This window comes from Glycine max, chromosome 15 (genome assembly GCF_000004515.6).
Source record: "Glycine max cultivar Williams 82 chromosome 15, Glycine_max_v4.0, whole genome shotgun sequence".
Lineage (NCBI taxonomy): Eukaryota > Viridiplantae > Streptophyta > Magnoliopsida > Fabales > Fabaceae > Glycine > Glycine max.
Window position 1 is genome coordinate 50,178,849 of NC_038251.2, and position 24,949 is coordinate 50,203,797.

General features: G+C 29.0%; 1 protein-coding gene across 1 annotated transcript; it reads right to left on the reverse strand.

The window, feature by feature from the left end:
* Positions 1 to 18,535: 18,535 nt before the first annotated feature.
* LOC102665895 (cucumber peeling cupredoxin) lies at positions 18,536 to 20,209 on the reverse strand. Its single transcript, XM_006598118.4, has 2 exons — positions 19,999 to 20,209; positions 18,536 to 19,128 (listed from the first exon to the last, which is right to left on the reverse strand). Exons 1-2 carry the CDS (start codon positions 20,168 to 20,170, stop codon positions 18,803 to 18,805), a joined length of 498 nt encoding a protein of 165 aa, XP_006598181.1. The 5' UTR covers positions 20,171 to 20,209; the 3' UTR covers positions 18,536 to 18,802.
* Positions 20,210 to 24,949: the final 4,740 nt, after the last annotated feature.

The following is a 24,949-nucleotide window of genomic DNA, read 5'->3' on the forward strand; positions in this document are numbered from 1 at the left end:
GCAGAGGAGGAGAGAGAAAGAGTGAGTAAGAGAGAGAAAATTTGACATCATTTTTTAAATATTATTTATTTATTTCTTCTAAAAATATTAATTGGCTTGCTTTGTGGATTAGGGCTGGAGAGGTGTGTAATAATGAGGTAGTGGGGTCCATCACACAACAATTGAGTTTTGTCATTCTGTAGATTTCATTCTTAAAACCTTTTCTTCAATTAAAAAAATTAAGAAAATTAATTGATATTTTTTTGGTACAATACGTTAGCTTTTTGTTACAGAAAACTACTAATTGATTTAAAGTATTAAATTGTCAATAATGCATATATATTTTTAAAATTTTAAAATTATTAAAATTTCATTCTATTAGTTCTGTTACTTAATTAGTTAATATATTTGCAATCAAAATATTTTTTAAAAAAGTAATTAATATAGTATATAATTTGAAAGTAATCCTGTAAAAAATTAAGGTAAGTTTTCCAAAAAAATCTTATAATAAAAATTAGAGGTATTAATGTTAAATCATATGTAAATTGGAGGAATACTATTTATTGATTGACAGATGGTTTGGTTTTAGAAAAGAAAACAAAAAGATGATTTAAGTATTATTTTTTAAATGTAGCTAATTTGAAGGCAATTCGAATTGGATCATGAAGTTTTTTTTTATATTTAGAAGTATGAGTTATTCTTATTTTTATATATAAATAAAATAAAATAATAAATGAAAGGAGAGATTTTAGCAAAAATATTATAAACATACACTTGTTTTCTTTTTCTATATCATTCTTTTCTCATTTGTTCTTATTTTTATATCATATATACCACTTATATATCACATTTATCATTTTCTTTTTTCTTTTTTTCTTTTAATTTGTCTAATATTCCCATTTCAACCCACCTTATTTTGGAATAGATGTTTATCATGACTGAATTTCAGTAAGCAACCAAAGTACTACTATAGTTGTGATCTAAAAAAAAAAAGAAGACACTACAATTATGGTGAGGAAAAACATGTTCTTACCATATACATCAAATTTCCTCAAATGCTTACTATGCCCTTAGATGCTTGTTTGTTATCATAGATGCTGTGTGGGGATTGAAGAGCATAACAAAACTACTACGTCAACTCTGAAATTACTAGTGGCAGTTTGGAAATTGCAGAGCCACTAGAATTTGTCATTACAAATCTGTTAAATTGGTGACACTCGTGACAATATTTGCACTCATTGTAACAATCACTGGACACTAGTAGTCGATGGTGTCGCTGTAGTGGAGTTGGTTTTGTTGGTTGGTGGTCAAGCCTGAGGTGTTGAAAGAATTTGGTTATGTTTAAAAAATAATAGTTTAAAACTTGTTTTATTTAATCAGCTTGTTCTTCTGTCCAAAGGTAAGAATTAATCTTTAATTTTAAGATATTGAGATTTTTGTCAGAAATTAAACTCATAACTAGATACTGACAAAGTTATTTATCATCCATATTAATAGTTTAGAACTTGTTTTTGTTTGAATAAAATATAACTAAACTTGTGTTTCTAAAGATGAAATTATAAAAATATTAGAATAATGAAGAAAACTACTCTTAAAAAAAAACTATGATAAAAATGAAGAGAAACATGATCACGTGTTATGAAGAGGTAACCATGTGAGTTAAAGATCACGTGTTTATATATATATATATATATATATATATATATATATATATATATATATATATATATATAAAATATTATGTTTTATCTTAAATAGTCTCATTTATTTTGTAAATATAATAAAGTCTAAGTTTAATAAGACTTATTTGAAGATAAGTCATGACTTTTTAAAAGTTTTAGTTTATTATTTTTTGGGTTAGATAGATGTGTTTTTAATCTACATGGTCAGACATTAATCATGTTTATTATACACATGGTTGTTGCTAATTCAAAATTTTTTACATAAATAAAAATTGAATACAAATTTTTTTGTTAGATAAATTATTCTCACAAATATAAACGCGCTTACACATTAAGTTAATCCTTTGGATTTTGATTTTGAAAAGTCTATTTAAATGTTTATTACGTAACTAGGCCTTTTAAATAGGTTGTTATTCAACTGATTTTTAAATAAGCTAATAATATTTTAAGTAGATAGCTAAGACAAATTGCATTCATACTATCTTCAGCTCAAAGTATTATAGATTACTACTGTGATAATAATAATAAATAATAGTAATAAAAATATTTTTTTTGTATTTAATTAAAAAAGACTAAGTTTAAGATTTTTTTAATAGCTTTTTAACTAAATAGACAATATAAATCACATTCACACCCCCTTGAACTCAAGTAATATTGCATCTAATATCCTTTTTTTTTTCTTTTACTTTGCGTAGACCGGCTTAACTAATAGATTAGGCAAAATTTGTGTTATAAATTAGGAGAAGTTTGTGTTAATAGAAGGAATACATAGTGTTGTATGTTGTTATATAAATTAAAGGGATTTATGTAAGGTAAAAAGGGAAAGGTATATCAAGCATAATTCAATAAGTTTAAGGTGTGTCAATGTAATTTCTCCTTTAAAAAAGCATTAGCCTAAATATTTTGTTAATAACTTTAACTTGATCTAGGCTTAATGTCGGTCAAAGCATAGACCCCTCATAAGCCGCAAAGACCAATTCGATTCCTAATGGCTTTTTAAAAAATAAAAAAGCTACTCATAATATATAGTAGTATCAATTATTGTCCAAAATTTGGTTGTGATCAAGTATATAGAAAATATTTTATCGAAAAAAGAAAAAGTCCATTTCGATAATCTCTAAATTTTGAAGAAAAATAAAATCTTCAACTATTAATTATGAGATGTCCGTATAAAAGAAATGACTATATAATTATACATTTACATGTGTAATCAAGTTAAACATATGCCATTTTAAAATTATTTTAAGTTACACAGACAACTCACTTCATTACCTACTGACAAGCCTAAATTAAAAATGGTCATTTCTAAGGTTTGATCAATAGCTGATTTACTGACTTATGAAAAGAAACAAATGATGAATAATATGAAAATATGTTATCTGAGATACCCACTAACTATTAGCACGCAAAATGGTCATTTCTATGTTTTGATCATATTTGAACATTAGGAGAGAGAAAGGGAACATGGTAGCTGAGTTTAACTATTGGGTAAGTAAGGAAAGAGACAAATGATGAGCAACATGGAAATATGTGTTAGGTGAGGTATCCACTAACTATGGCAAGTAAGGAAATAAATAAATGATAAGTAATATGGTAAAAAGATAATGAACATTTAAACAACAAAAAGAAATATCTCTGCCTATGATGCCTTGAGTAAAATTCCTTTAACTCACTACAACACACTTCTAATTTTTAATTAGTGCAAATTTTATGTAAACAAAGTAAAAGTTTTCAACTCACATTTACGATAATCTTAAGGTCCAAGAAATTAAATCAAATAAGTATTAAATCTAAGGGTATATTAAAAAACAGTCTCCTCAAACTAACAAAATATATGTTTGAATCAACCAAGTTAAACATGATTTATACACAATTAAGTGCATGTACGTCTAATTTGGTGGTGAAATTAAATCATGGTGAGTCAAGTCAAATTTGGTTTATATAGCAATGTTACCAGAAAACTGAAAACATTTTGATCCATGTCGAAAATATTTTAGGAGGTCAAGAACATCTTGGTCCATAAGAATGTTCCTGATCCATTTAAAAATAAGACATTAAGATGCTCTATTCATCTTATTGGTATAATTACCAAATAAAATTATATTAAAAAAGGTAACAATCACAGGGATAAGGTTCATGGATCCCTTGGTTCCAATTAAGGTTTGTAAAAAAGAATTACATTTGCAAGATAAAAAAAAACTGTTGATTCTCATAAAATTCAAAATTTTGAATGTAGTCTCTATTTTTATATTTTGTGAATTTTATAAGAATTAAAAGCATGTTTTTTCTAATTTTAGGATATATATATATATATATATATATGTATATATATATATATATATCAAAATAGTTTATTAAAATAAAAAATATATATATAATTAAAAAAATTACATATGGACATTTCATTAAAAAAAATACATGCATATTAAAACCATTTTGTTAATTACACATCGAAAAGTAATTTTCTTTGAGTATCCGAACAATAATTTTAAAAAAAAAGACTTAAATAACATATATTATCTAAACAAAAATCATATTATTTTAAACTCACTTTTTATATATAAATTCACATTCATCCAAAATTAATTCTATCAACACACACAATCAATCAATCCACATCGTGCTCCAAATTCTTAGAGTCTCGTGTGATCCTTTTCCTTTGAATAAAAAGAAGTGTACTAATATTCTATTTGATCCTTCCCATTCCATTGAATAAATAAAAAAAGAAGTATAATTGTATAATAATATTCTATTTAAAGATCTTGTTTCGATTAAGTACGGTTCTAATTCAACCTATACGTTATATATCCAACCTAATATGAATACTTGTAATGGATATATTTTTTTTACTGGACTTGTAATGAATATTTAATATATTATAATAAAGTATTGTATGAAATAGTTAATCCTATATAAAATTATTCACAACAATATATATATATATATATATATATATATATATATATATATATATTGATAAAATTAATAATTACTTATATAATCTAATAATTGTATTAGTACAAGTTTAATTAAGTTCATATAATTTAATTTTCAAATAGTCCCTCGCAGCCAATAACGTGCAATGGTAATTGTATAGGTATATTATCTCTCTATATATATATTGATAATTGAGTTTGTCTTCATGTTGATATAGATGTAGCTCACATTTGGAATCTTGGTACATGTCAATCACTATCAGTTATCACTTTGTAAAGTGACTTTCATTTCATCAACTATTGAGAGTGTCGTGACACATCTCTAATTATAATTAAGCACCTTCACATCCCCAAAGTACATAAATTCTCAAGTGATCTAGAAACATAGGCTGCATTAATTATTTGTTCCATAAACAAAATTTCCTTGATGTTCCCCAATCATATAGAGTAGCTTTGATCAATAATTTCCAAAAATTCAATGGTTTTTACTTCTCTATACGGTTGACACCACCAAAATTAAAGACACTGATTGTAACCATACTTCATCCTAGAATTGGTGGAGGAATTTATTCTCTTATTGTGTGTCAGTATCCTCAACTTAACTTAAGAAAATAGTCCTCGTCACCCACGTGATCTTAAGGAATTTATTCTATTTGACCTTTTTTTTTTACTTGAGGTTTTGGCTAAACAGTTTCATTCAATAAAATGAAAACCAAACTAGGAAGCACCATTAGTTTTGTATCTTCTCTTTTGTACTTCATATATAATACAAGAGTAGTGTTTCTTGCACAAACTTTATTTTTTAAATATTCTAAGTTAGATTCATTTGAATCCTTAAAAAAAAAAAAGGTATAATACCATCCGAGTTTTATCCAATAGTTTGCACGGACTTTATTCTTACATATTCTAATGTAGACTTTATGAGAGGCTTGCTTGTACAAGTATAATTATCCATAATAAAATAAGAGTTAATTTAATTACATTGTAAATATAATTCTCTTTCACTATTAAATAATTAAATATTATCTTAGATATAATTTTAAAGTAATTATTCTAAAAATTAACAATTTTTAATTATATGAAAATCTATGTTTAGATAACAACAGTGCATGCCATTAAATTCATAAAATAAAACAAAGAACAAGAAATAGAAGCAATAGCTATTGAGGGAAGTGAGATGGTGGTAGCTGGCATTCCATCTTTGATTCCATTACAACTTACAAGCCTTGAAGACCCAAATTAGGAGGCACATGCTTAACAAAGTTGAGTTATTTAAAAAAAATGCCACAGCACATTATTTAACATTGATTTCCATAGAATTGCATATTGTTTAACATTGATTTCCATAGAAGCAATATTAATTAGACGATGCTTAATGCATATTTTTTAGTAATGTCTATGTTTGTTTCTTAAAAAAGGTTGTTGCAACGGGAGATCTCCGTGGTGTTCAACCATATTTTCATATGAACATCTTACCCTAGTGGTTAGGTTATTTATTATGTACAATGATGACCTTAAAAACTTTACCAAACAATTATCCAAATCAAATGGTGAGATTTAAGGACTATTTGATTGGAGAAAATATTTTCTGATTACTCTCTCACTTCCTCTATCATTTTCTTTTTTACTCTCTCTAAATCTTCCTCCTAAAATGGATGGACAAATAGTTTAAGTTATGCATTCAGTTCATAATAGAATCGTTGTTACTTGTATTTGGCTAAAAGGATTTCATTTTGGATTTTTCAACTCAATTTTATTTGCGATTGTTCCATGACCTGACCATAGCTGTAATTCAAGGTAGGCATGATCCGCATAATTTTTTTTTAATGAGTTTCTACTAAATTTAATGTTTTTAGGGGATAAGTACTTGTAAATCTCATGTTGAAGTTGACAATGGCAGTAAGATCCCAACTGTTAAATTCTCCAACTACGGTCCCCTGAAGCCTCCTTTGAGCTTCTTCCACCCTTTGTAATCAAGGATGAGTCATCCCAAGATCCACTACTACAAAAAATACAATCTACATCGATTATTTTAAACATACTACGTCGGTTACACAATGTCGTTGTAGCCTATGTCGTAAAAAACTAATGCGTCTACGACGACGGTTAAGCACAATCGTCTTAGAATGTACTGTGCATTCTAAGACGATTTTAGGCTACGATCATCTTATAGAATGCAATACATTCTAATACAATCGTCTTAAAATGTAATACATTCTAAGTCAGTCACTTTAGGAGACCGTCTTAGAATGTACTACATTCTAAGACGATTATCTGTATAACCGTCTTAGAATGTAATTTTTTATTGAAGCCAATTCTCTATATATAAAGTAAATACTAAGGTTATCAAGTATGAGTGAAACACATCAAAATAAAGCATTTTCACCAAAAATTGCAATTAAGGCAAGTAAATACTAAGGCTATCAAATAAGTGCTGCAAGCTGGGCCAAACATGTTTGTACCAATGCCTTCAAAATTTTGCCATTTTATTGAAGATGAAATATGCATGTTGCTTCAGCAATGACTGCAAAAGACAATAACAATATTTGTAAGAAAATGAAACTTCTAAAGAAAATTTCAGATATCAAGTGCTGCAAACAGGAAAAATGCAAAGAAAATTGCAGATATGAAAAAAAGAATTGGTTCACCAGTAATAAGGAAAAATTGAATCTTTTTAAAATTTTATACTATACATTCTATGGTTGTACTTATCATGAGTAATAGTAAGCCATATTTTTAATGTGATTGCAACCATGGCCAGAATTTTAAAATATAATACACAGATTACTTGGTACTCTATTTTCCCCAAGGATAAGTTAATCTTCTAAGTTGTAATTGTTTGGTACACTTCTAAGCTGTAAGCTAATCTTACAAGGATAAAGTTCCCTTGTCATTCACTTGGTACTCTATTTTCCCCAAGGAAGCTGCATGCGTTCATCACTAAATTTAGTTATAATTGGCATTATTAGGAATATGCTGAAGGATAGAGATATGGGTACAAATTCAAAAGCAACATCTACTGCATACCCCATATGGATGTTGATGAAGATAATGGAAGATCAATGAATTCCAGTACTGTAAAATCAATAGAGAAGGTAGAAAAAAAAACCATCTGGGAGCTTAGGTGCTTGAATTATTGCTAAGTGCGACATGATAGTCAGTAGCTGAAACCATCATGATTCGTGGCATTGCAGGAAGAAGAATTCAATAAATACAATAAAATAATAAAGGCAATAAAATAACTTCAGGAAATTTTCATTACCAGCAAAAGACTATACCGAAACACATATGTACTAAACATGATTAATACAAGAAAAAAAAGGCCCAGTAATGAGGGAACAAGAAGAAAAAGAAAAAGTTTAGATAACAAAAAAATAGGGCCCAATAATAAGGCTGGGTCTTTCTTTTGGATCTACTTGAGGTGTTCATCGGCTTCTCCCACAGTGAGCTTGCCTGAATTACATTCCCAATTTTGCAAGTATAGATTAATTAAAGGATTTTAAAACAATTATTTGTGATTAAAAAATTCTTGTGATATTCAATCAAGACTTTTAAATAACATAAATGATAAATGATCATGGTGGTCCATAAATGTGTAAATTGAAGTCAATTTAGTCCTTGAAAGAATGAAAAATCTGATTTAGTCTGTGAATGCATAAATACGCACTACAATTTGTCTTGCTAGAACCATATATATTTTATAGAAAAAAAAATTATATGGACCTTTATAGAAAATAAAATGAGACTTACACAGAAATGGATGAATTTGCAAGTAAGGATCGATACATGGGGTCCATTGAGAGCTTCATAAGGAACAATATTCAATAATATAAGATACATATGGCTGACGAGGTTATTAATGCTCGACTGTTTGATCAAAGAACAACACATGAAGAGAGACATTTGACTTTGGAGACATTATTACATGAGGAAGAAAGGTATCAAGAAACTGCTTTTCAATGTTCTGTCACTGCAGGAAGTAAATGGCATGATTGCCAGGAGTAAAGACGAAAATGAAGTGTTTGATCAAATGGATGATGAACTTGATTGGATTTAGGAGATGACACGTTATGAGCAGGTGCCTAAGTGGCTTCGAGCCAATACAAGAGAAGTAAATATATGTTGCTATTGGTGCTCTATCAAAAAGGCCATGAAAGAATACCTTATTGGGTGTCAGTATGGGCATGGAATCAAGTGAATTTGGTTCTGAAAGGAAAAAAGGGACAACCCAAAGGAAAAAAAAAAGCATCCTAATTATAAAGAGTTTGATATTGAAATTTTGGAATACTGTGAAGTAAGTTCTGATGAAAGAAATGAATATGCACATGAAGAAGAAATAGGAGAATTTGATGATGATGGGTATAGTGTGGCTCATGGAGCTCAGACTATTGATAAAGATCAATTGGAATATGGTTTGCTTTGTGATGCTGGATATGAATTTCCTCAATCTTTAGAAACTACTAGAAATAATCAGATGGTTGAAGAAGCTGGCTCCTCAGCATTGTCCTAAGACAGTGAAGGACTGAGACAGATAGTATCACCATCACTCTCCTCTCACAATTTTGGTTCCCTCTCTGCATTACATGCTTCGGGTTATTGTATGTACACCTGACATGTAACAGCTGGTGGTACGCTTAGCTACTTTTGAGGGGACAAAATCCTAATTCAAATTTCCTTGTAACCACACATTTTGGTTTGAAATCACTAATTGGCAGTTGAAACTTATACATTGTAATCTTCTGAAAATAATTTTATTTCATTTGATCTCTGAATTTTTCACAATTTTCCTTTTAAGTCATTTATTTAATTTATTTAATATTTTTTTGTTAAAAGATTACATCAGTAGCTATTCTAATATTTCTAACATTAACATTTAGTGTCCTACAAGAATCGGAAAAATCTCATTATAGCTTTATTATTCTCAAACAAGTAGTACAATTTAACTCATATATTACCTTTTGTTGTTTGTTCAAATTGATTATGTGCAAAAACATCAACAAGTGTATCGGCAGTAATAGTTTGAGTCTCAGTTGCCTCGTCTACAACAAGTGGATGTAGCTTACATTTAACAAAAAATTAACAAATTTAATTAAAACTTAAAAGGGGAATTTTTTAATATTGTAGAGATCAAATGCAATGAAATTATTTTTAGAGAAGTAAAAAGATTATAGGTCAATATTTACAGGATCAAAATCATACTTTATCCTAATATTTATTAGGTTTAATTATTTTGTGGGTCCTCATACTATTACCAATTTTCATTAGGTCTTTAAAGTTTTTTTTAATTGGTCCCTCAACTTTATTATTTTTTTAATTTAGGTCATCCCATGTAATTTCCATTATGAAACATTAACTGTAGAAACCTAATTAGAGGTACAAATAATGATCTAGTGTTTTAACTTAACAATACTACTATTAAATGACTATTCTGAAATGAATATGAAAGAAGGGTGAGAGCAGTTAGTAGAAAAAGCAAACCTTGTGCTTTACGCCATGTATATATCCTTGCGGATTGTTGTAACTGCTGCCTTTGCTTTTAATGCCTGCAACAACTGTGCTTGTGTGCTCCAACTATGAAATGAACCTTCCTACTTCACCTTAATTTCCCTGCTTGCAATCAAAAAACATATATGGGTTATACTATAACAAACAGACTTTCAAATAAAAAGGTTTTATTTGAAAGACATGATGTGAACCGCAGGTAGGCCACCTCACGTTTGACCCTATAGTAGCGACATGCACAACCTATCACTATGCGCTTTCAATTATTTTCAGCTACCTGCCATAGACTTTTAGTGTAGTGGATGACATTACATTTATAGTCAGCTAAGCTAAAACTGGTTTAACTTAATGATATTTTTAATGTTGTTAAGGGAAAGCAAAGAAAAAAGGCGAGTTTGGTACATATATAGGTAGGGTGCAAGAAAGAGGAAGCAAACATAGATTTTGGGTGATCAATTCTGTTAGAAATGGTTTGTGCTTTTGCCAATTTTGTTATTTCCTTTAGTGCTCTATTACTGGATAGCTCATTCTGTTATTTTTTATTTTGTCTGCTCCAGCGCTGCTGAACTGACAAAATGTGATTGAAAGATTTTTTGGACATGTATATATGTTGGAATGATATTTTATCAATGGGAGATGCTGGGTTTATGCTGGAGTTTGTTAAGTTTCTCAATGCAAAGTCATTCGAGGTTCGTGAAATGGCAGCCGAGGCACTGTCTGGCATGGTTATAGTGCCTAGAAATAGAAAGAGGTTTGTGCAGGATTACCATAACATAGCCCTTCTTCTGTAGTTGCTTGATCTAGAGGAGGGGAATTCAGGTAACAAAAACTTCTTAATCTCTATATTGATGTCCTTAACGAGTTGCACTAGTGGGAGGAAAAAGATTGTTAGTTCTGGATATGCCAAAAACATAGAAAAACTTGCGGATGCTGAAGTTTCTTCTGATGCTAACAGACTTGTCAAGAAGTTATCCACAAATCGGTTCCGCAACTTGTTGACTGGAATCTGGCACTCGTGAATGTAATTCAATTTTTCCTTTTCTTCACCCTTTTTTTAACTGTATATTTACATAAGTGTCTTACAAGTTTTGCTAATTTGTGTTCACATTCTCCATATGCTTTCTGTTTTACTATTTCATTGGCCTTGCTTACCACCACAAGAGTAGCACAACTTTATGTTGAGAGATTGTAACCAAGTGTAGTGATACGTGATACCATAAAAGTCTTGTTGTAGATTTTCTGCAGGATACGCTGCCATTGTTGTTAGGCCATTAGCCATGGCAGATTGTACCAAAGAAGTAAAGAATTATATTATGTTATATAAAAAAAAGAACAACAATGTAATTACTAGTTACATACAATTATTCTTGTTTCTTAATTTCTCATTCACCTACCTACCTTAGTTTTATTTGGCAGTGTTCCAAAAATATTATAGTGTATGCTTTTGTGTTGTGCTACCACATGTTGAAGACATCAATCCTTGGCAAGCATGTAAGTAGTGTAAGCCTTGCTTTTTCTCTATCCAACATTATATATACAAAAGATAGTGATAGATGAAGTTTCCATCTGTATTGCTTTTCCTTGTAGTAAGGCAATGTCTTTTGGCTATAGCTACTTCCTAGTTGTTAATGAACAATGTGAGCACGTGGCAATTGCCAATTGTTCATATCATGTTGCCTGAGAACTCTTGAAGATAAGAGAACAAAATGAATCCACATCATTCCCCCTTTGTTTATTCTTCTGTTTTAAGTGGTTTCAAGTTATAAAATACTATACTAACATGGGGAAAGTGCAAGCTCCTAAATCTGGGTAAAGGTTTATGCACTTGGATTCCGTGAATGAGTGGAAATCTATCATATATCATCTTGGTTGTGTGGTGGTTGCACAGTGGAAATCTATCATATGTCCTAATGACCCAAATGTCCTACAACAAGGTCAGTGTTGGACATTGGGCCTCGCAAATATGAAGGCTCTGACAATATGCATAACATAAGTAGCACAATGGATAAAGGTAACATTTTTTGAAAAATAGAAAATGAAGGCATTTCATTGATAATATTGTTGTACATACAAGTACCAATAGTATGAAAAACTGTGAGTCTAGCATGATATATTGCAGGCTTTGCGAGAACATGAGCTGCAATATTATCATGTTGACAAGTATATAAAACCAGACTCAAACATGACCTTAAGCCTATAAAACCAGGCTCAGACAATATCATCCTACTTCCTACCAACCTTAATCGGCTCTTACATAAAACAAACTTAAATAAAAAACAACCTAAACCACTTACAATATACTCTAAAACCTTCTACGACCACTAACTTACTAAAATAAATAATAAAATCATTTCCTTATGCATGTCAAGATAAATGAATCATTTATTTTTTGTCTCCAAATTTTGACGATGTTGATATGAACTACGAAGGACACTTAACATGGAAAAACAAAAACCAGGAGTAATGCATCATTTAATTAAATAATTAATCCAACCTGCAATTTGCTTTGCTTCTGAACCCTAAATTGGGGCTGAGCTTCAGTCAGGTTATGACCACGGCGAAGCAGCACGGGAGACGTCGAAGTGGCCTGGGGTTGATGGACGATACGATTCACGGGAGAAAACTAGGGTGTAGACGCGTCATTCTCTGGGGTTGGTGGACGATAGGATTCACTAGCTAGTGAAGGTTGCGTGCGAGTCAATAATGAAAAGTAAATCAATAACCAAACAAAGACAGGTTTTATTTAAAACCGTTTTTGTATAAATGCAAAAATTTACAACCTTGCCATTGGTTAAACGTTTACACACTATTTAAAGACGGTCATCTACAAACGTCGTCGTTGTGTTCGCATTTATTACAAAAATGCCACCGCCAATCATTCTAAGACGGTTGTTTAGAATCGTCTTAGAATCACCGATGTAGATTGTGCCTTTTTTTTAGTAGTGATCACTTTCCCAGCGACTTCACCTCTTGTTATCTCTAATTGTTGATAAAGGTTTTGACATTTGACTACATGGCTTTTCATGATGTGATGTTGTTGGTTAGAGTACAAACCCCATATTGTTAGTTAACTAAACTAGTTAGTCCCTCGTGTCTTGCATGGGTGAAATTTAATACTAATAATATATAAATATAAATAATTTTCTATAATATGAAATATATCTCCTTTCATATATTTTTTAGACCTTTTTTCTCTTAACATTAAGAATGTAGTACAATTTAGATTCATATAGATGCATTTTCATTAAACATGAAACTTTTTTGTTTGTTTTATGAGGCACTTCATCATTGCTCTTTTTAATAATTTTGAGGATGACAAATACCTTTATATTTTTTCTAGTAGTGATTCTATGTCATTTACAAAATCATGCATATGTTAGTACAAAAGCTTGGGCACAATTAATTAATTTTATTTTGTTTGTAATATCCAAATTTGATCAGCCATATCATCCACGATATAATACAACAACATTAATCCAGTTAGATGATTTGTATTGTAATAATCAGTAGGAGAATTGCACAACAAATAGACATTACAATATTATTATTATTATTATAGAGAAAAAGATTACTATTCAAAATCAACCATGAGCATAAGATAAGATGGTGACAAAGAAAGTAGATAGGATACAGGAATAAGTAAAAGGAAAAAATTGTTCAAAACACACAACGGGTTAAAAAATGATTTATTTTGCATCTAAATTATATTTGAATGGGCGATATATTTTAGATGTGTACCTGTTGATGAGCTCTTGAAGCATGAAAAAGATTCCATGGTATTTTCAAACGTGCGTGCAACTTAAGAATGTATTTACAGCACACTAAATATAATAAATTTGTGATAAAATTGAAACAACCATCTTATCTTTTAAGCCATTTTAAAATATTATTTCTTGATATTTTTTGTTGCTAACCATTTAGCAATTTGAAATTAGAAATAATAATCAAAGTCCAACTTGTGTGTAACAACTTTTCAAACCAAATTCCAAACATGAAATCCTTTGATTTGTTTCTTTTCTTTCATCAAATATTCTAAATTATTTATATTTATAGTGCTAGCAAAAAATATAATAATATTTCACTTAGAAAATTAATTAATCATTTGATCACATTAAATTCTCTAATTTAATTGATCATCAAATATTAAAATAATTTTCTTAATAGAGATTATAACATTCATTTGTATGTGATCTCATAGGTTCAATATATTAATCAAGATAGATATCTAACAACATTCCTTAATGTCCCAATAACATAGAGTAACGTTTTACTTTCAAGAACCATAGTATAATAATTTCTTCCATCTTTACAGCTCTGAGTTAAAGCTAGAGTATGATATGTCAAACTCTTATGAGTTAACTTATAATGACTTAAGAAACTCATTTCTTCTTTCATTTAATTTTCTTGGTCAAGATATAATTTTATTCATAAAACTCAAACTCATTACAAGAGTTGATAGATTTCTTCTTAATTAATCATTAATTCTACAAGTATTTAGTCATATCCAATATTCATTCAACAATTGTTTTAAAATATTAGGTGTTTAGAATCAAAACATAACAAATAAACGGTTAATTATTATGACAATTTTAGGTTAAAGAAAACTATTAAACCTTTTCTTGAGAATTTTCTATTGACAGTTTAGGGTAAATTTAATCATTAAAAAATTTCAATTGATTCAGTTCAATGATCACATTCACATGTGACTTGTCTATATATGTAAACTAATAAATGATATCTATTATTATTTATCCAATAAATATTATTACATATATATTAATCCATCTGATTATTGATATGATTATTGATATCTTATTTACAATAATCTTATGATAAAAAACAATTTACACTAAAATTATAAAGGACTTGTTTCTCATTATCATAATCTCTATCATGATAACATACCTCTAATTTTAATCAAGGATTTGTCAAATTAATAATTTAATAAAACAATAAATATGATACTAAAATAAAAAATAATTCTTTATTAAAATTGATAAGAGATTGAATCTTTAACATATATATTTATCCCCGACACAACCTTATAGAAGCTATCCAATGTTCTTACGGGGTAGGATTGCATCACAACCTTCACTTGTAATGATGTTGCTTTCATTGAGATAAATATCCTGACGGGTTAATGCACCAATCCGAAAATAAAATATTTGGATTCACCATTTTAACTCTAAACCATAACCAAGAGAAGGACTTAATGGAATCCATCAATTGTATGCTGTCAAAAGTTCCCTGCTGAAATATAATGTTGTTTCTCTGTTGCTAAATCGACCAAACAACCACATGCCAAAGTAACATCCGTGATCTCTTCAGTTTCTTGCCCCTCACCAACCCTTTATGTTGGAGGTAGTGTGTTGCACTTGTGGAAGGAAACACGACTTGGAACCTTGTCCATGCATATAAAGAAGACCACATTTTTATGACAGAACTTACAAAAAAAAAGTGATCAATGTCTTCACAAGTCAAGTTACGCAAAGCATAATCATATATAATGCCAATTTAGTTGGTAATGTATCCAAAAGCAACCGCCAAGAGAAGATCAAAACTTTCAGAGGGGCAATACCAGATCAAAATAGGTATTACAATGAGTTGATCTCCATGAACATAAGTTATTATATATAGAATTAGGACGGAAAACTTGGACTCAAATAGAGTCTTAGACCAGGTTTTTCAAAACTTCTCCCATTCCTCTGAGATGATGAGTATTTTGAGAGTGTCTTGATCTAAATTGTGCAAAAGAAATTTAGTAATGTTGTACCATCATGAAGCTTGGCAAAGAGTGCAATTCCATTGGTAATCACAATCATGGGCGACATGATGGCAGTGTCAGTGTCAACAATGCAATCATGTCCTTGCTTATCGATCTCCTCATTTTTTTCTTCTCCAATTCTCTTTGGTTTCCTCCAAAACTCACGTAAAAAAAATGAAGGCATCTCGATCGCAGATGAATGGGATCTTTTGACATGAAGCTAGTGTGGTCTTCATGTAGGTAAGAATGAGTTTGGAGAGTGTAATTTCTTATTCTTCCCTTTCCAAATGTTGAGTTCATTTTTTAGGATAATTAATAATTCACTAATTGTGGAGGTGAGAGTTACAAAAGTTTTTAATATTATAATGACAATAACACAAATTGAGATTAGTTCTCTTGATTTCCTAGTAGTAATATAATTTCTATCAACATAGAGTGTAATGACACAAAATGCAGACATAGGGTCATCGGGGTTACAAAAGTTAGAAAACACGGTAAATGCTAAAGAGAGAAGTAAGGAATTGCAGTGGGAGAATGACACATTGGCAAAATATTTTGTGTTGAGAAAATAGATTTTGCTATAAATTTTCAGGAGATAATGAGATGCTAGAAGATAGATATCGAATAGTTGGTGCCTGGCTTCAACCGCCAACACAAAGTCCTAGGTCAATATTTTGTGTTGGTTGCAATGACAAGACCCTTTAAATATGGTGAAAATTTATGTTGTCATTTTTGCATAAAGGATAACTAGCTTGTCGGATTACAAGGAATTGCACACAATCTTTCCTTGGTAGAACAAATCATTCTTTTAGCAAGCATGAACTCGTTGAGCAAATCCCAAAAAAATCCTCAAATCTACTCCTGTTAGAGACTTTAATTCGCTTAGCAAGAAGTGTGTCTCGTTGAGCGACCTTGAAACACTAACACGACTTCTAGAATTATGCCATGCATGTGGTCTTTCTCTATAGCAACTGCCTTGCTGAGTGAGTAGACTGGCTCGTTGAACGAGCAACAAATATCTTTAGATCTTTAGATTATCTTCCAAATCAACTAACACTCTACAAAACACAATAAAGACTAATAAATTTCCTAAGAATTAATTATCTACATGAAACTAAAACTTTAAAGAACAGTAAATCCAATTTAAATGGGATCAAAACAAGCAATAAAACAATGGTGGGACTCCTCTAATTTTTTGCTTTACTTTGCCCCATCCTATTGTGATCCTGATTGTGACAGAGTAGAGACTTTTACGAGTCAAGTCTTTCAAAATTAATTAACCAAAATTGTGACTTTTAATTTACTTATCTCGCTTTTTTTTCTTTTTTTCTTATGAAAAAAGTGAGATAATTGTTGTATAAATTAGGTGTAACAGTAAGTGTGCACAACAATTATGAACTTTCAATCATATATATGTTAACAGTTTGTCGGATTGGTATTCTGAAGAAAACAACATTTGCAAATGTATAATGAGAGAGGAAATAACATAACAACCTGAATTAATTGTGGCATAGCTTTAATATATAAAGTGCTTTATCACATAAGTACTTCACTAGTTTATCAATTAATCTATATAAGTTCCTAATATCTAGTGAGCATAGGTCAGGAATTTTAAGTCCAGATTATGAATAAGTCATAAGAAAGACTTGTTTCTTCAGAAAAGAAGAACTGAAAGAGTCCTTTGACATTCTGATACAAACTGGATCAAAACACATTCAGTTATGGTGAATCTACTGTGTTATATTCTTCTTTGGATACTGATATATATATCAATCTGAAATCAGTAGCTGTGTGGAGGCTTTACAAAGGAATTCAAAGAACTGAAACAGAAAATAGATAGCACAGTATTTGAGAAATCCTGCACCCTCCCTCACTCTCCTCTATTTTTTCTTTATCCCTCTATCTTCTACCCTCTCATTTTTATTTCCATACAGAGGTAACAACTTCCCTCCCAGTTCCCCTTGATTTCCTCACCGAAACTGTTACATTAATCATTCCCTCCTTGAGATCTCAGCTCCCCTTGATTACTTCTCTAGCAATTTTATCCATCCATGCCCTCCTATTATATGTGCTCCTTAGTCTTACCTAATATACACCTTAGTAATAGGTGGCTTCCTAACATATTCCTATAAGAATTATCGGTGTATTTGCCTAGCACAATTAATTAAAACTAGAAGTACATAGGCATAATTCTGATATCATTTTATTTTTTGGTTTATGATTAAGGAACAAAATAAATTACAAATGGTTTGGCTTGCATATCTTTTCACATGAGTATGATTCCGTACTTTGCTAGCAGTTCAAACCAGATGGGGAGTTTAACTTTTATGCGTAGATGATCATACACGGTTTAACATTGGGGGACTTCAGGTAAGTAATTAATTACTAAATGAATAGCGTGAATTAGAGTTCGGTTAGAATAGATGAAGATTAAAAAATAAACCGGTTATAATAATTGATGCTAGATTAAATAATGTCTTCACACATCAAATATTTTCTTTTCATATCGATGCGTACGATATTTTTCCAGCAATATATGAGACAACAGATACTTTCACTTACAGTTTTTTCTTTTTAATATTGTATTTAATTTTTTTAATAATTAATAAAAAGAAAAAGTTGTAAATAAAATAAAAATTTATAAAATCTATTATCCTAACCTTTCTCTCAAGTTATAATATGTTGCAGGTAGTAGTGCAACATTTATTTATTTATTTTTCTTAAAAATAAAAAACAATACAACATTTATTGAATGACAAACAACCCAACAAGCCTAACCATTGGGATTAACCTAGTGGTGGGAGGTTGAGATAATATGCATGAGATCATAGGTTAGAACATTGATATAATCATTGTAAAGCAAGAAAAGAGAAAAAAAAACCAACAAGCCTATAAGATCAAAAGAATGCAACCATCCAAGTCACAGTCAAAGTAACTAACTACCGGGTAAGGGTGAAGAAATACACAGCCAAGCTAGACAAAAATGCAGATAAGATTCCGAAAGAGGGTGCAGGAGCAGGAGCAGGAGAAGAACCAGAATGAGACTGAACGTTGATACTAAACTTCTGACCTAATTCACAGTGATTACCAACGATGCAGTAAAAGTAGCGATACCCAATTGGAGCATCAATAGTATGTATAGACATAGCCGTCCCATTTTTTGTGACCAGGTACGTGAGAGCATCAAACCAGCTGGAATTGCAACTCTCGTAGTCAATAGTCTTCATCGTAATTTTTATCGAATGATTCCCGTTCCAGTTGAAAACTGATCGATCCAAGAACCATTGTGCACCAAAAGTCAGAAGATTGAAGCAACAATAATCATAATGCAGTAGTTTCTGTGCAAATTAACTATTAATACATTATAGACTCTTAATATTTTTATACAAACTATATGCTTTCCATTTGAGGACGAGTAGTCTTGATATAGTGGTAAAGGTATGCTTTGGTGATTGGTTCTTATGGGTTTGAATTTGGAAATAACATCTTTATATGCAAGGATAAGACAGTGTTTAATGATCCACCCTTTTCTAATTTGTTTTTCATTTAGCAAAGACTATTTTTTTTTTTTTTTTTAGAAAGGATTCGAACTCAAATACTTGGTAACAACTCATATACATTACTAAACTAACTGCACTAAAACTCATTGTTCTTTTGCAAAGACTATTATATCCTTAACACTTATTTTCATTAATTTTTTTTTGCAAAAGACTATCTGAACATTTAATGTTTAGTTTCTATTAGTAAGCAATACTTTCTTTTTCTGATAAAATATGTATTTTATTTTTATACTTTTAGCAAACTTAGTTTTTGTAGTTTCAAACAAATCAATTTAGTTCTTATACGTACTTTAAAGTATAAGTGAATTTAGTTTATGTGAATTAACGATCGACTAAATCTACCTATTTATTTAAAATATAGAGACTAAATTCACTCATTTTTTTAAAGTATATGGATCAAATTGATGAATTAAAAACAATAGGATTAAAATCAAATTTGAATCAAAGTATCTGAACCAAAAATATATTTTGTCTTTTTTTTCCACATAAATGAACCAACTTTTAACATATTTGTTTCCGGTGAAATAAATGAATGAATTTTAGCAGGATGAGGATGGGCACTGATTAAAACTTACTAAGATTGTCACCAACGAAGAATTTCTTGGTGCTAGCCCAGTCTGTATAGAAACTCTTGTTGCTGGGAACGCTCCATCCGAAGCTGTCACCAACCGTGTAATTTGTAGCTTCAGTCACACCAATTATGAAAATCATTGCAAAAATGGAGCTCCCTATCAAATTGAAACCCATTTAATTTTTTGTGTTCAGCAGGATAAGATGTTGTGTGTTATGATTATGAGATTGTTTTGTGGTGGTGGGCTAGCTATTTATAATATATAGGCCAGGGAGAACACTGAAATAGTTAGAATATTCAAATGAGTTGTTTCTTTCTTTGGACCAAGTTTGTGTAGGGGTATTGGCTTGTTGTGTTAGAAACTTAGAATTGTTCCCACAATAATTTTGATAGATTACCTGTTAGAAATTAGTAGGCACTCTTTGACAGTCATAAATGTCTTTTTCAAATTTATGATTTTTTGTTTTATTGTAAGAAAATTTGAAGATGTACATTAATGGTGATAATGTCTATCAGCATCAAGCTTGAATCCCTGCTGCATTGCCTATTAATTAAAACAAATACTTCCTCCATCTTATTATAATTATTGCGTAAAAAAAAAATTGTCTCATTATAATTATTATTTTAATTTTTTAATGTGACATCAAGGTTAAATTACTCATTTGATTTATATAATTTCACGATTCATACCTAGTTTTTATAGTTTAAAAGTGGTATATTTTTAGTTCTTATCATTTATATTTTAATTCTCTTTTAATTCTTATAATTTGTATTTTAATTTGTTTTAGTCTCTATAGTTTGACAATGATCTTTTTAGTCCCTATAATTTGTATTTTAATTATCTTTTAGTCCTTATTACAAAAAATATATATAAAAATAATTAGTTACAATTTAATTATAAATTATCAAATATTTTTTATTATAAATTATCTTGTAATAAATTAGTTACGAATTATTTGCTAATATTTTTGTAACTAATTATAATTGATAATATTACTCTTATTTGATGATAAGGACTAGAAGGGAATTAAAATATAAATTATAGGAACTACAAAATTACTTTCAGAGACTAAAAGAAAATTAAAATACAAATAATAAAGACTAAAAAAATTATTTTCAAACTACATGGACTAAAAGAAAATTAAAGTATAAACTATAGAGACTAAAAAAGAATTAAAATGTAAATTATAGAGACTAAAAAAATTACTTTCAAACTATTAGAACTGGAAATATACAAATCCTAAAACTATAAGAATCAAATAAGTAATTAAACCTATCATGAATTACATTTTTTCACTTATATTTCTTATCATATTAATGATAAACAATAAAACATATAAATGAATTAATAATGATATAAAATTAATTTTGTAAATTTTTTTATTTTATTTTTTACCTGTGTTAAATAATTTAAAATGACTAATATTTTAGGATCGAAAAAATAAAATTCATGTGTTAGACTAGGTGTACCACATTAGCCATTACGAAAGATGTACTTAGCTAGAGTCATAGAAATAGTCTCATAAAAGGAGTGACGGGTGCAAGGGGGCTCCCTCTTTCTCAACTTCTAAAAAATTCATCAGTACTCTTTCGTTCCATTCTATTTTTCAAATGGACTTGGAGTTAAAAGAAAAAAATAAATGGCATATAATCCATACACTAGTTAAAGATTCTCACCATCATTTTAATATGTTTTTTTAAGATGAACGAAGCTTAAAGCCTTTGTATGCTAGAATTCCATCATGCTTGGATCTCTTAAGCCTTCAATTATTATTATTACTATTATTATTATTATTATTATTATTATTATTATTATTATTATTAAGGAGTGTTTTAAAAGAATGAGAGAATGAGGAGAATTGCTAGCATTCTCCGCAGCTGCTTCTCGATTTATAGAGTGAGGGAATGTTAGACTTTAGATAAGATCACATTAAATGTGATTTGATCTTTTTTAATTTCATTTTCATAGTTAATTTGATACTTATGAGTTATCACTTATGCATTGCATTGTATAATTTGTATTAGAAGCTCGCTCGGTGGAAATTCCCTCGCGTGCACGTGAGGTATTAGGCACTATGTGTCAACGTTAAAATATCGTGTAACACTTATCTCATTATTTCACGGCCTAAAATAATATGTTATAGGTTCTTAATATATTAATAAATTTTGTGTTTTTTTTATAAATTTTTCTAAAATATTTTATAGCTAATTAATTTTGTGTTATAAGTCTCTTTAAGATTAATAACAAATAAAAAAATTATTAGGAATAAATACAAAACTTACTAATTTATTAAAAATTATAAAAAGTGTCAAAGATAAAAAAAAATTATTTTATCATAGATTCAATGTAATAATTTTTTACTATCAAGAATTGAATATAAAATTCAGATATTTATTAAAAATCAAAATCATATTTTAATTTATTTAAATTTTTTAATGTAACATATATTATATTTTTTATAATATTAATGATAAATAATAAAATATATAAATGAATTAATGATGATATAAAATTAATTTTGTAATTTTTTTTACTTTTGTTAAATAATTTAAAATGACTATTATTTTAGGATAGAAAAAATGTGTTAAACTAGGTGTATCACATTACCCATTACCAAAGATGTACTTAGCTGTCATAAAAATAGTCTCATAAAAGGAGTGACGGTTGCAAGGGGGTTCCCTCTTTCTCAATGTAATAATTTTTTTTATAAAAAAAGAACACAAAATCCAAATATGTATTAAAGATCAAAATCATATTTTAGTCTTTTTTTATTTATTTTACTTTTATCTACTTTTAGTTTTGGCTGGGTAGGACTGATGTATTCATTCTCCTTTTAGTTAAATACCACTCTTTCATATAGGGTTTTTAATGATCCTTGTGTTCTGCTTGAATCTTTTTGAATGTTTTTTTTTTCATATTCCAGAAAGTATTTCTAAAACACAAAACAATATTCCAAAATGTATTTTTTGAAATAAAAAAATGTATTCCAATAAGTATTTTTCAAAGTGTTAAAAATATAATTTTATTTCAGAAAATACTTTCCAAAATATTAAAATTAAACATTGTTCTTGAAAGTACATTCAGAATCCCGAATAAAGGTTATGCATCAACATTATGAGTATAAAGAGTATATGATAATAAACACTTGAAGAAGAAGAAAGTAGGAGTATACTTAGCAACAAAAGGAAGCCTAATTTATACGTCCAGCCCACAAAAATAGACCCAAGTTTAATCTTATAAACTTATTTTGAATTTCTTATATTAGTTTTTTATTAAAATAATTATCATATTCATCTAAATTAATTAGTTTTATTATTCTAATATTAAAATTATAAATTTCCTTCTATCCAATATTATTTTAAATTAACATTTTTCTATTTGTTTTTGTTAATAATAATTTGGCTTAGTTTCTTAAAAATTAATTAAAAATCTCTTTTCGAGACTTTTATACTTTCATATTCAACTATCAGTCATAATTTTAACATTTTGACTAGTTTCATATTAATACTGAGAAAATAGAAAAACATATAATTTACTTAAACAAATATTAGAAGAAAGTAAGAGTGTTACATAAAGAATTTTAGAATATGGAAACGTTGGATAGGAAAGAAGTTTTGTTATATTCGAGAATCATGATTTCCTAGAATCATGGACTCTAGAATTGAGTACAAATTCATTTGGTCGGTTATAAAAAATAATTAAATAAATTTTTAGGAATTAAAGAGTTAAGTAATATTTTATCAATTATTTTAATAAGAGTAACAGAATATTTTTATTGTAATGAAAAAATTAAATTAAAAAAAATAAGATTCTCACCCTTTCACATGTGAAAATTTTCATGAGAAATTTGTTAAAAAATATTAAAAATCTTATTAGGAAAAAAATAGATAACAAACATGGAAAATTAAGATTCTTGACCCCAAAATTATCAGGAAACTCAAAACTTTTCCCCACCAAAGAATACTAAACATAAGAAATTAAGGCCCCTACCAAAGAATACCAAACATGAGAAATTAAGGTTTTGGAGTTTTTTTTTTCTTCCGTAAATACACTTTTTTTCTTATGCTTTTTCCCAATCTGCACTACTTTACAATTTAATTTCTAATGTACACTATTTGGAAATTAAATAATAAAAAAATAATTATATTTAATAATATCATTTTCTTTAAAAAAATAAAAACAAAATTATAAAATTTAATTTAATAAATAAGTAATTTTAAAACCAATTAAAAGATTATATAATATAATTTATATTTTATAATATTTTAAATTAAAAAAAAAACAAAAAGGAGAGAGAAAGTCTGATACAATCCTCCCTAGGAAGAGACCAATCACTAGAGCCATGAGCGAGAGGCTCCAAGAGGATTGGGCTAGAGCTGCTGAAGAAGACCTTAGGGTTCTCATGAACCTTAGGGTAGATTTCTGAACCCATGAGCCAAGGTTAGGTCCAATTATCTTTGTACATATTAGATTAGGATGTCATTATATTTGATCCTTGTATTTAGGGCTCCATAATGTAGATAGGATACCCTAGAAATATAGGATTTTTCAACCCTTGTATTTTAGGGCACCTAGACTAATTTTTGTATTAGGGGTAATTTTGTAATTTCGCATGCACTAAGTGAATATTTGATGTGTGTTGGGAAATAAATTTAATTGAATTGGTAGAAGCCCAATCCAATTAAATTTTAGAGGGGGAGGTGAACATTTGCTTACTACACCCCATCACCACATCATATAGTTATACTTTGTGTATGTCCTTCGTGCTTTACATGTCTCATGACACCTAAGCACACTTAGTGGAGAATTTTGGAATTGATCTTGGATTAGTGGGCTGAACCATAACTGAAATTCACTAATCATAATCAGTGAAATTTTGGCTCCAAAATTTGGCTCCACAAATTCAATTTCAAATTCAAGTAAAATTTGAATTGAAATTAAAATTTTCCTCCAA

Excerpts from the sequence above, each read along its gene's own strand:
- LOC102665895 (XM_006598118.4), bottom strand. The coding sequence starts at position 20,170 with ATGGGTTTCAATTTGATAGGGAGCTCCATTTTTGCAATGATTTTCATA. Across the intron at positions 19,129-19,998 it reads CTTCGTTGGTGACAATCTTA|TTTTCAACTGGAACGGGAAT; the intron begins GTAAGTTTTAAT and ends TGGATCGATCAG.